At 35.9% G+C, this 13,757-nt stretch overlaps 1 protein-coding gene across 1 annotated transcript in view; it reads right to left on the bottom strand.

The window, feature by feature from the left end:
- The window catches only part of LOC140233835 (uncharacterized), a 163,166-nt gene that overhangs the window by 22,318 nt on the left and 127,091 nt on the right, over positions 1 to 13,757 (bottom strand). Inside the window, exons 51-52 of the mRNA XM_072313928.1 lie at positions 9,514 to 9,563; positions 1,969 to 2,094 (exon numbers count right to left, since the gene is read on the bottom strand). Coding sequence (XP_072170029.1) covers positions 1,969 to 2,094; positions 9,514 to 9,563 — 176 coding nt within the window. The remainder of the gene's footprint in view (positions 1 to 1,968; positions 2,095 to 9,513; positions 9,564 to 13,757) is intronic.

Here is a 13,757-nt window from a genome sequence, read left to right as displayed (position 1 = left end):
TGTTCACTTTCCTAATTTCTTCTTTTCCAATTCTTATCAGGAATTTCCACATGGTGAACAGCAAACCTCTCCTTATGTTGATTAGAACCGAGTATAGAACTCTCCGCTTACTTGGGTAGTGTCAGGGAGAGCATTTCTTATCCGATTAAGCGGAGTACCCCCATAAGCCAGAGAGGGTGTTTCGCACACATCATAGCTACCATACACTTATTATGCACCTATATACAGCACCACATTCATAGCATGCACAGTATATCACTACAACTATGGCTCATTTACAGTTCTCTTGTAATGTTTTTAGGGAAAAAACATAGAAACCAAACGGAATTATTGTGTTTTATATACATATGTGCCTCGTTGACGACAAACTGTAAAGGATACCAATAATCAGTAATACATGGCTAGGCATTGCTTGCATGAGTGCAGACTCAACATTCATGAAAATATAATATACGTTGGACAAGTCATATCAATATGACATTGTACGTGCAAACTTGACATTGCAAACTTTGCATGCAGCCATATATCATGTTGTCCTCATTAATGGCAATCTAAGTTCACTTTTTTCATGAACATGCATAGAAATCCTGGAGTCTCAATGGATATAGCTTATTTGTTGTTTTTATCGAGAGCTGGCTAGACACATGTAATGATTAGTGTGTAACTATGTGTGTATTTACAGTAGTCTGTGTGGCGCTGGTGTAATGGTTTTTACATGACATGTATAAATGCGTCTACATGTAGTGATATGGTGAACTGATTATTCACTGCACACTAACATGTTAGGACGTCTCTCAGCACCTCACAATTGCTTTAAAATTTACTGGTATATTTCACACATTACGACGACTTGCAGGAAACAATGAGAATACATGAGGCTTGTCTGAAAAATTTTTACCTGTTTAAACCAGAATGCCTACCTGATAATCCAGTAAATATGACATGTATTGGAACTGTATATTCACATGTGGAGACTAATGTATTGTACATGGCTGAGATTAGCATTTAATTTCTGTGTTATGTCAAAGGGTTCTCTGTGCTTAGGCAGTACACTGTGTGACAACCGTTTCTTATATTTAGTGTCCTCCCTCCATTTCTCTAATTTGTGTAACACATTGCTAATGCAATAAAATCAAAGCCATAATATGTGACTCTGCATCACAAAACAAACAAAAAGTCGTACGCCCCGATTTTACGTGAGGACTTAAAATAGATGAAACAGGTTAACTTTTAGTCAATCTTGAGTTTTTCATACTTTCTGAATGAGCAATTCTTCTTCTACATTTTTGAACATTATTCTTAAGTTTGCGATCAAAAAGCGAATAGGAAATTATGTTCTTAGCAGTAGCTGTTTTCCCAGAACATATTCTTTTTTTTTTTTTTTTTTTTAAGAGTAGTGTGATTAGGTACAAATTTGTATGTCTTAGAGGCCCCTTTTCATTTCCTAGAAACCCTTTACACTTCACTTTCAACTCTAATAGCTTTTGAAAGGATAATGCTACTGCTGTGAAAGACGGTATTCAGTCATGAATAGAATGTGTTAAAAGAGTATGCTCAGTTTCAGCATAATCTGACAATCCCTTCAGTGTTGTTGCTATGGAGTTTTACATTCTGTTTTTTTTTTTTCTCATTCATTGCACAAAAATGGGCTCGGTAAGATTAAGCGCTTGAATAGACCCTACACTTCAAAGCCTCTTTTCTCAGTACATAATGTACTTTTCCGGAGTGTGTTCTTTCTTTCTAATGTTTAGATAGGTTAGGAGAGTCCATTTGAATTGAATCACCGTTATACATCATTTTAAAGCTTAAAGTCTATTCTTTCAGAATCTGCCCTTAACTAAAAATCCATATCTGGCAACTTTTTGTTGGTTTTGCAATGCAGGGTCACATATGACAGGCACATTCAAAGATGCGGTAACTTGTTGCCTCATGGTGAAATATCTAAAAGTTGCTGATGCTGTTGCAAACCTTTCTGTCTTCAGCATTGACTGGAGAGGGAGCTATTCGGCTTCTCAATGGTGCAGGCATATGGGTTTCACCAGTGTCTATGCCAATAAATGCACTGTCAGAGTCCAATGGGATGGAGGGAGACCCCTGCAGCGAAAAACAAAACAAAAGAGATAGAAAGATGAGGTTAACCTTAATCAATCCTGCCTGAAAGGTGCTCAGTTTTACCACTACACATGATTCCTATTCATCATGACAAAAGTTTGTATTAATAATTCATGCACTGTTACATGAAAGACATCAAACATCAGTGTCAAAGGAATATATATATAAACTAGATATATCGCTACGGCGACTGATATGCCTCCGCCATAATGCATGGTTCTCCTAATAGGTCTATAGTACAATGTCTTGACAATGTGTGATGACAGTTTCACACAATTGGCAAAATATTAAAATGACAGGTTTGCCACAAATGTGCTGAATGTTCACTTTCCTAGAACTAGGTTCAATTGCATGAATTATTCAAATGTCAGAGTGCAGGTATTTGGGGAACTGATGATTTTTACTTGACTTTTGACCCTGTTATAAGTTTATGCATTGAGTAATTTTCAAGGTATTGAGAAAAAGTATAATTTCAGTATCAAATGGGAAAATAGCATTATCTAAACCTGGTCTTTGACCTTTGACCTCACAGTTCCACAGAGAATCACTGTCAGGTAGAACATGCATAAATATGTAAGTTTCATGATGATACCTTGAGTTACTTTCGAGATATGGAGGAAAAAGTGCAATTGTGTGGCGCTCCGACGAAATGAGTCATAAGTCGCACGGGGAGTTTTCCCGTAATGAGCCGAAAATGAAGGGGAAGCACTGCTTGGGTCGAAATTTTTTTATGACGGATTTTGATTCCTTTATGTTTTATCTGTTTGTACAGAAAATTTCAGCGTGTAAAAATGAGTATAAGTGTCCCAAATCACAGTTTTTCTGAGACAATTTTTTTCGGTTACATTTTTTTCGAACGCTCGCCTTTGCGTTGCGTTTCGCACCTATTGTTCTTGCCAGATCGAGACTCCGCCTCCGTTGCTAGGGTGTATGCTAATGAGGCATTGCTCTTGACTCCATTGAAGACAAAACAAATCATGGTGCGCGCGGCGGCGTCGGCGGCCAAGCGGCGAGGGCTATAAAATTACGCAATAATAGTGAGCTGACCAAGGCTATTGATTGCATGACCAGCGAGTTTCGTTTGATACATGTACATGCACTCCATTTCATGAAGTGGTGATTGACATGACGCCCAAATCGCACTGAAAAAATGAATTCCAACGAACGATCATGCAAAATTTATGATACTTTATCTATGAGCTAATACAATGATCACATATTGAAATCGTTTACCTGTATAGAAAGGGCGGGGATACACACTTATCGCAATCATCCGGATTTGAGAGTGATACACTCTACTACTTTTCTTCATCTTTCCCCCGACAAAGACCATGGTAATTCAAAACAAACAAACAAACAAACAAACACACAAGCAGTTGATTGATATCAGAACGTAGAGAATTTTTGTGTTTCATGTATGTGGTCATCTCTTGATGTATAGTAGGCATTTGTTGTCGTTTTTACAGCGTTTCCTAATAAATGCCTATAGCGAAAACCCAACAAAACTTTTATGAAGGAGGGAAGGGAACTTAAATTTAAATATCACATAGTTTACAGAAATCAGACATGTAAATAAGGCAATTATACATCCGCACGGCCGATTGTAATCTCTTACTTTGATTATCAAACATGATCGCCTACTTTTACGTGCTTTTTTCTAATTTCTTGAACTTCGCCTAATTTTCTCTTCTTTTTTTTTTTTAAACAATTGCTCGAAACATTTAAGAATCGTAACACAGTCTGCTATCCCACAACATAATATTCCATTTGATTTGTCACTTATTGTTGGCCGGGTGACGCCAAATGTTGGAATCTCGAGCAATGATACACGGCATTTTGTTTGTTGGTTTTCGTCTCATCGCTCAAAAGAATTTTGACTACGATTACAAGACATAAGTGATGGTTTACAGAAGTGATCATCAATTCAGTAAGGATTAGTCAAGTCATGAATTCACTTTACCCATCATGTCTAATTTAACTACGACATTGTTTGGGTAACCGCGCCTCTTTATTCTCCTGGTTCAAACTAATTCTTGACAAAATCAAAACAAATAATTCTTAATATAATTTCTCAAAATAATCAAAAGATGGCCTAAGTCAAAACTTTCTACAAAGATTTCCTATACGACAATCTTTACTAGCCTAAACAAGTTTTCTACAGCTATCAGTTCCCCTATGACAATGACTTCGATTGCGTTTTGAACTTGTATCGAACTACTTTCAAAACAGCTATTACCTTTGTAGTTCGATTAATAAACCAGTCTTTTGAATTCATAACCAACATTCGTAATCGTAACAATACAGTAACATAGTAATGCATGTCAATAAAAGTGGGAAAATGTAAATGCTATAATAGTAGCGCAAAATAAATGAGTAACGATTATCTTCATACATTCTAATTCCTAGTGATGTCGCTACGAAAACGACACATGGTTTGGTTCAAGCAAATAAAAGTAAAAAGGAATGGGATATACGTGTTGAGTACCACGCCGTACAATGCATTTCACTGTATTTTGTAACATTTGGTTATGTTTCTGTGCGCTTTACGTACGGAAAATAAAAGGCTGATTGGTGCTATTAACATGCTAACACGCAACGCATTCAAATTTTTTTTTGAAATACACCGTATACAATATAATGTTTTAGTATACGGTTTGAAACTTTGAATTTGCGAGTCCTTTATGAAATTATAAGCAGGGTTATTACATTATCAAGCAAAAATTAAAGTATTTAGGGATTCGGATTTGCGCAGAAGACTAACGGTGCTATATATGGCGATCGTTCGCAACAGAGACAATTCTCTTCAATAGATATACAATGTAATTCTGTTTTCATTTGAAAGAGAAACGAAAAGAAGTCAACTTTTTAACTTCATTTAGCTTTCTCACCAATTGAACTTGATTTGATCTGCCATGCATGATATCGCTGTGTGCTCTATTAATTATATTAAGTTATTTAATCGGCGTGCTTGTTTTTTATGCAGAATATCACAGGTAAATTTAATTCATTGAAGCTCATAATGTTTGTACATAATAGCGTGTTCGTTGTTTTGTATTTTCATTTTTATAATATATCACGTGTCCATTATCTGATTCTGACCACGAAAATATGGCGACTGTTTAAATGCGGAGCATGAACTGGAAAACTGTAATGTCTCCTGCCATTATAGACAAACTAATTTCTAGTCTATCCCCGCTTAAAATTGAAATGAAATTTAAAAAAACAAAAAAACAAAAACAAAACGAAGTTCGACTTTCAGTAGATTTCAACCGTTTTGTATAGTGCCTGATTCATGTAATGGACACAATTCTTTAGCACATAAGCAATCACACAACTTTCGTGAATAGATGTGTCTTAATGATTGCATCTCATGGAAGAAAACTGGTCTCCTTGCCTGAATTTTACCTTCCTCCTGTTCAAGCTTGCGTGAAAGAAATAGTTGAACATCAATCGCAATCATTAAGAGAGGCACATCCTTAGAAATAAGCACAAGAGTACTGAGACACATTACGAAATAAAAACGGGCCTTTTATCACTATTGACAACGCATGACATTGAAATGCTTTTTTTTTCCTGGGGGGGTAATACAATTGATTATTCTGAAGGTTCGTTAATCACACAATGAAATATGGTTCGCTATTAGCTTAGGTTCATTAACAAGAAAATTAAATGCGGTTCCTTTCCGGTAGTTCCTTTACCCGAAAGTAATCAAGCAATCATTTTTTTCTGATTGTGAATACAAAACGAAGTAAAGAAGGCCTAAGTATTAATTCCGAATATTTATCAGTATTATTATATAATTATGATCCACTTCTCAAACGCAGAAAGATTGTAACTGCAAATGTGATATAAAAAAAATATAAATCATTTAGCTTAAGCTACAAGTTAATGATCTTTTATATGCTATGCTATTAGAAAAGTGACTGAGAATAAGAAGTATATTTATGACACAATCATTGTATACCCAACGTGAAGCTGTCAAGCCTACATCAACCTTTGCTTCTGATACGTATAATATGCAGCATTGGCAAGCGTGATATTAAAGCGATAATTACTGTGCACGCAACGCCTATAAAGGAAATGTGCCTTTAATATGGTGGGAATTCATAATGTTACGGCTGTATACAGCTGCAGCAGAACAGACGCGAAAGCAGTTTTTGATGCTCTGCAACATTACGACCATGTGCGTAATTTGAGGGTTTTAAGTACACGCAAAGAACACGATCTCAAAAGACGACTATCGTTAATCAACTTCATTGACTTTTTCTACAGATGCTGTCTTTTGAACCCCCGCCTAGAATAGGTTCTCAGGTTCTATTTACTAGGTATTGGTACTTGCTAAACGCATCCTCTTTAGTTTCCATTGACAACAACATGGGAGGAGAATGGAAACGATGAACGCCCTCGCTAAAAGACGCTTCTCATAAGGGCACGCCTACAATAGGTTCTCAGGTTCTATTTAGGTATTGGTACTTGCTAAACGCATCCTCTTTAGTTTCCATTGACAACAGCATGGGAGGAGAATGGAAGCGATCAACGCCCTCGCTAAAAGATGCTTCTCGTAAGACGCATTGCGTGCCTTCTTTTCTTTCTACTGTTTCCTATTGTTTGTGAGTTAAAAACTTGCGGCAAACCACAACGCAGCCGACACACAACGCGTACCGACTCATCCATGCGGCGGCAGCGGCACGGACACAAACGCGCCGAAGTTTACATTCGGGCTGCCGTATTGGTCAGAATCGTTAATGATAGACCTGTCCTGCAATTGGTTGATTATCTTACATACCCAAGCTATCGCCTTATACGGTAGTGCGTGCGATGGAGCGTAAACGCCGTCGCTAAGCAGGACAGTTGTATTGTTTCGTCCCGTGAAAGAAACAGGTTGTGAGCTTGAACATAGCCTGAACTTTGAGAACGATTTTCTCCGTTATTTAGAAAATCAACTGACATAACAAACGTGGTTAATATTCGTTTTTATGATCTATAGGGATGTCGAAATAAGTTGTATTACATATCAGTGTAAAGCTTAGAGTCTGTAGAATTCACTTATAGGCATAACTACGATTTCATTTTTTGCGACTTTTGACTCATTCCGACGGAGCGCCACACAATTTAGCACTTTCACTTGACCTTTTACCTTTTGGCAAGAAACTTCTCAAAAAATATATATTGGGTAATACATGCTATACATCAAGTTCAAAAAAAAAAAAAAACCTTCAGGCATATTGCATTTTAAGGAAAGTAGTGATATTTTGAGGAGTTGACCTTGACCTTTGACCCCCTGACCTTTGACCCATGACCCCCAACTTCCCTAGATAATCACTGCCCATCGGTACTAGCATATATACTAAGTTCCATGAAGATACCTTGAACCATTTGTGAGATATGGAGAAAAACATGAAATTTCAATTTTTTTTTCACAAAATAACCTGTGACCTTTGACCTTTGACCCTGTGACCCTAAAATCCACACAAAGTATTATCCCCCAAGGATATACCCTCATACCAAGTTTGATGTAAAACCACCACACGGTTCTTGAGATATCGACAAAAACAAAACAGGACGTACGGACGGACGGATGGACGGACGACCCAAAAACATAATAATAAAAAAAAAAAAATAAAATAAAATAATAATAAAATAATGCCTCCGGCCACTTCGTTGCGGAGGCATAAAAACTAGAAATGTCGCTATGGCGACTGATGCCTCCGCCATAATGCATGATTCTCCCAATAGTTGTATAGTACAATGTCTTCACAATGTGTGATGACAGTTTCACATAACTGGCAAAATATTGATATGACAGGCTTGTCAGAAATGTCTTAAATGTTCACTTTCCTCAAACTGGGTTTGCTATAATTGCCTAAGAGTGCAGGTACACATATTTGGGGAATTGAGGATTTTTACTTGACTTTTGACCAACCCTGTTATATAAAATGTATATTTATGCATTGAGTAATTTTCAAGGTATGAAGAAAGAGCGTAATTACAGTACAAAATAGATTTTTTTGGTCATTTAAACCTGACCTTTGACCCTTAACCTTTGACCTTCTGGCTGGAAATTTCGCAGAGAATCTCCATTAGGTAATACATGTATATATTAAGTTTTAAAACTAATAATGGAAGCACTGCATATACTACGGTAGTATATGAGGAAAACAGTAAAATTTTGAGGAGATGACTTTGACCTTTGACCTCTGACTATTGACCCATGACCCCTAAATTCCCTAGATGATCCCTGCCAGTCAGTACATGCATATGTACCAAGTTCCATGAAGATACATTGAACCATTTGCGGGAAAAGTGAAATTGTTTACATTTTCACCTAACCTCTGACCTTTTGACCTTTGACCTTATGACATGAAACTCTCTCTGGAGAATCTTTATGCAGAAGTACATGTCTACACTAAGTTTCAATAAAATACCTTCGGGCATTGCATAGATATGGGGGAAATAGCAACATTTTTAGCATTTGACCTTGACCTTTTGATCTTTGACCTCTTGCCAATGTCACTAAAATCTCCTCAACTAATTTCCCCATCATACATCATACTTGGACCAAGTTTGGTGAAAGCTGCTTCATCCAGTTTTGAGTTATCACATAAACAGATAAATTTTAGGATTTGACCTTGATCTTTGACCTTTGTCTGATTTCACTAAAAAACTAATCATGTAATTGTCCCATCATACATCATCTTCAAATAAAGTTTGGTTGAATTTACTCGATCCAGTCTTGAGTTATCGCATAAACGGATACAATTTCATGATTTGACCTTGACCTTTGACCTTTGGTCGATTTCACCCAAAATCTAATCAAATAATTGCCCCATCATACTTTATACTTGGACCAAGTTTGGTAAAATTCCAGTCAATATTTCTCAAGTTATCGCGTAAACGAATGCGGACGGACGTACGTACAGACGTACGTACGGACGGACGGACAACCCGAAAACATAATGCCACCGGCACCACTTCGTGGCGGAGGCATAAAAATAAACCAAAAGAACAAAAATGAGATGAGGTCACAGCCCTGCAATATGGACTACTGAATTAACAGTGAGCCTATTGTAAGATGTGCAGCCATTGTTTACCTTTAGTAAGCTTACATTCATGGAAATACTTGTTGTCAGTTTGATTCTTTTTATATCAACACCACATGATTTTAAAAGCCATATACAGCAAGTCTGAAAGTACTCTCTCAGCTGAAGAGTATGATCATTAAGTTCATGGCACTAATAAGCAGTATTCTGTCAAAATAACTGAGGTCAAGCTGTACAAATACTAATGTACAGCATCACAGATTTTTTTTTTTTTTTTCATCATCAATGTGAAACTTGTCTGAAGTCTTGAAACACAAGAGAGATTCATCAACTATTGATACTTGAATAACAGCAAACTTACCCTGCCAATGGTATTCATGTTAGGCACTGCTGTGGCTGTTGTAGGTTTGCCTGTAAATGTATATTAATTCAGGAGCATGTTATTAGTTAATCAGTAATAACACAATCTGTGTAATGGTCTAAGATCTACTTGAGAGGTACATGTATTCATTAAAATCTCCAAAGTATTTCAAAAATCCCTAAACTTGAATGCAGCCATAATTGGCAAGTTAAATGTGTATAGAGGAAAGATATTTCCAGCTCAGAAATGTATTCCATTCAAACGATCCTTTCAAAAAGAATTTTGACTGGTAAAGCAAGGTAATGTTGTTCTGGGTGGTTGTCTTTGTGCTAACCAAGGTAGGGGGAGACTGCGTACGAAAGAGTATCATCAGCTGACACACATTTTTACATACACAACTCTACACACATGAACATTTCAATAGCTATAGTAGGCTGTTGCATTATGTTATGCAAAAATTCATCCAAGCAAATAAACTTTCAGCACTGCTATGCTTTACATGAAATATTGATAAGAAATAGAGAGCAGAGACTATGAATAAAAATAATAGTATGAATGGCAATATGCAAGTCTTGTCTAGACTAGACTTTAGGATTATCTGATATGTTGTTTAGATCAGCAAATTGCAGAAGTATGGTAAATGAGAGAGAGGAAGAAATAAATATGTTAAAAACAGAGTAAGAATGTAAGTAAAGTTTTGCCATTTAAAGGGACAGTACAGTATTGGTTGAGGTGGGGGTTCATGTTTTGAACATTCCTAAGTGAGATAATAAAAAGCCTCTTATGAAATTTGAAAGAGCATGAAATTTTAAGAAGGATTCAACGTTTATTTGATCAAAATTGGTTTTCAAATGGCTGAGATATCCAAAAAAGTGCTAATAATGAAAGGCGACATGCCACAGTTTTATTAGGATCTCTTTGTTTCACCTTGTTTTTGGATATCTCGGCCATTTCAAAACCGATTTTCATCGAATAAACATTTGATACCCCTGAGAACTGCATGCTCTTTGACATCTCATAGAGTGGTTTCTGAATATCTCGCAAAACGTTAAAAGCTAAATCCTCACCTCGACCAGAACTGTACACACTCTTTAACATATCATGCAAACTTAATAACTTAATTAAAGCCATTGTGATCATATGGACTTCAGCAAGACACAATGTAGCAGTTCCCTTCTGGTAACCCCTCCACAACTATCATCTCGACGACACTGATTTGAAAAAGGTTCCTAATGGTAGCGACAGAGTTTAAATAAAGGAAACACAGTACTACAATGCTCTGTTCTAGTCAGAACTTACTTGAAAGAAAGGAGACACCTGTGTCTACTACAATGTATATTCACCAAATCACAAAACTTATCAAAACAAGACCCGATGTCTAACCCATATGAATAAAATAAAAAAGAGGTGTGATGTGTATGTACTCTAGAAGTTGTACAGATGGCTGTGTCTACAGGTGATCACAATATAGCCACAAAAAAAAAAGAAAAAGAAAAGAAAAAGAAAAAAGGAAAGTGATGACTGGTCACATGTGAAAAACTAATCTGATATCAGCACTTACATTTAAAAACTAGAATTATCACTGGAGGTGATTAATACCCCGCCCCTAGTGTCGCTTTATAGTATGTGATGTCATGAGGGCAATGACGTTAATACCAAGTTTGTGCACTTGTCGAATTGGAAACAGAATAATTTTAGTTATATTAAATATTAAATCAAATATTGCACATCTATACCTCAATATCATCATTTACCCTAAGTTTCATTTAAATTGCTTCAAAACTGTAGGAGGAGTTCGTGACGCAAGAAGATTTCCGCCCGCCCGCCCGCCCGTCCGCCCGTCCGCCCGACCAACAGCACGGTGATTACTATATACCCCCTTCACACTACATGTGGCGGGGGTATAAAAAAAATGGAACGGAATGGAAATGAACAGCAACATGAAGTAAAGTGAGCTAGGATTTTGGGCTTGATTCTGTTTTACCTCACAGAAAAACAAACACATAATACTTTTTTCTTTTTCATACGCTTAATCACATTATGTTATTCTACTGGAACTGCAAACACTTTCTCCTTTCATCAGTGAAACAAGAGTGAACCTTTGTACCCAAAATATATTGCTAAATAACAGCATCAGGAATCACAGCACTTATAGGTATGACAAAAAATATTTATGTGCATCTGAATCTTTCAAAAGTCACAAGTATTTTTGATTGAGAAAATTCAACAAAACAAGGAATAAAGAAACGATGAAACAAAGTGTAGTGGAAGTCTTCCCCTCTTAGTGTTCACCACATAGTTAGTTCTGAATGTATACATTGCTCATCAATGATCACATTGCCCTCACGAAATTACTTGCTAATTTCATCAAAATGTAATTGTAACTATTTCACTGGTTCACATGTTCACATTTAAACATAAATTTCCAGAAACTAAACATCTTACATTGACAACATATTTATGCAGATAGCTATGAAGGTACATTTCTTTTATTTTCTAGAGAACAATCTAGGCATTACTGTAATTTATAAGTTTACCTTGTCTAAACACTACATAGAGAAAACCACAAAACAAAAAGGGAAAAGGGAAAAGTTCCATATTGTGTGTGAGTGAGGATCATTCAGCTGCTCATGAAAAAGTCATTTTACTCCACAATCTGAATTTTGAAACACATGATCACATCTTTTTTTGAACACGACTAAAGTAAAGTACTGTTTGTTAAAGATATTTCAGACAAAGAAATATTTGATACATCTAATAAAGCAAACTGTTTTCTCAATATGTACAGTAGAAGGTGAGCTACAATACCTTATATTATTATATAATATATAATATTTATAAGACACATCTTTTCCATGCAACAACTTTCTGCATAATAGAAGAGTCCTTAAATTTTTTTAAAATGGAAAATATGAATCTAACTACTGATGATAAAGTTAATGAATCATAATCCAATGATCAATTCAAGTGATTATTGAATATCTCAACATTTATTGTTTGTGAGTGACTACACATTCAATAGCTATTATTGCAGGCTTTAAATCACTTTTCAAATATTGGAATCACTATTCCAATACAAAGTATTCTGTTTAATCACTGATATATTACTAGAATATAGTCCTTTGAACATTTATTGTTTGTGAGTGACTACACATTCAATAGCTGTTATTACAGGCTTTAAATCACTTTTCAAATATTGGAATCACTATTCCAATACAAAGTATTCTGTTTAATCACTGATACATTATTAGAATATAGTCCTTTGAGAATTAGTCAATATGCAGAATTTCAAACTTATCATCACTACTGGAAGTGTTTGAAGCCTTGATAAGTTTTTAATTCTTATCAAAATTCCTCGGAGCAAATTCTGTTGAAGTTGGTTAAGAGTGAACTTATCTAGATATTTATCGCATTCACAAGTTGTTATCAAAACAGTCAGGATGGACCCATAGATAGATAGCTATGCTCTACTTTGGTTATATAGGTGAGAATAAAAAAGACCTGTGCTGTGATTAGAGAAGTGATGAAGACAAAATCAAGGCTGCATTGGCTGAATGTGTGAAGGAAAGATATCCATAGCCACCATGCTTACTCAAGGACTGCTTTTGCTTGGGCATTGTAACAAAGAAGTCTTTCTGGGCGTTCATGTTATCTTCTGATCGGAAGTATGATTGGTAAACTAGTGAAAAGAAAAGGACCACCACATAGGAATGATGAAGAGAGATTAAATGAATGATTAAACACCAGTGAAGCTTGACACAATTCATATGTGTTTAAGACTAGGGCTATTATGGTGATAAATACAAATAACAACACAGGCAAAAACAGAGGGATCCAGTCTGTAATAATGAAGGAGTTATTTCTTCATTACTTATTCCACTGGAAATGCAGTATCATCTAGGTTTCTCAACTCCATATCAGGATTTCAGGGACACTACATGCAATATAAATTTAGAGTCTTATTATGAGTTGAATTGTGTTGCATGCATGTTACATGCCACATAACATTAAAATGACTGAAACAAACTGAGTGCTGCTGCAGATCTAAGTGAGATAATGCAACTCATAAACTGACTATAACAGGATTTTGTCTGAAAACTTAAAAAGAGTTAAAGAATACAGTACATAGATGTCTCAGTGATTTATAAGCATGGATAACTATGATAAAGAATATTCAATCATCTTCATCGCCAAAATGAGAAACCAGGCAGTGTGCATCCCAGAGTTAGAGTGGATTCCCCTTT

Source organism: Diadema setosum, chromosome 10 (assembly GCF_964275005.1).
Source record: "Diadema setosum chromosome 10, eeDiaSeto1, whole genome shotgun sequence".
Taxonomy (NCBI): domain Eukaryota; kingdom Metazoa; phylum Echinodermata; class Echinoidea; order Diadematoida; family Diadematidae; genus Diadema; species Diadema setosum.
Note: the sequence above shows the minus strand (reverse complement) of the source record. Positions and strands in the feature narration are given on the sequence as shown.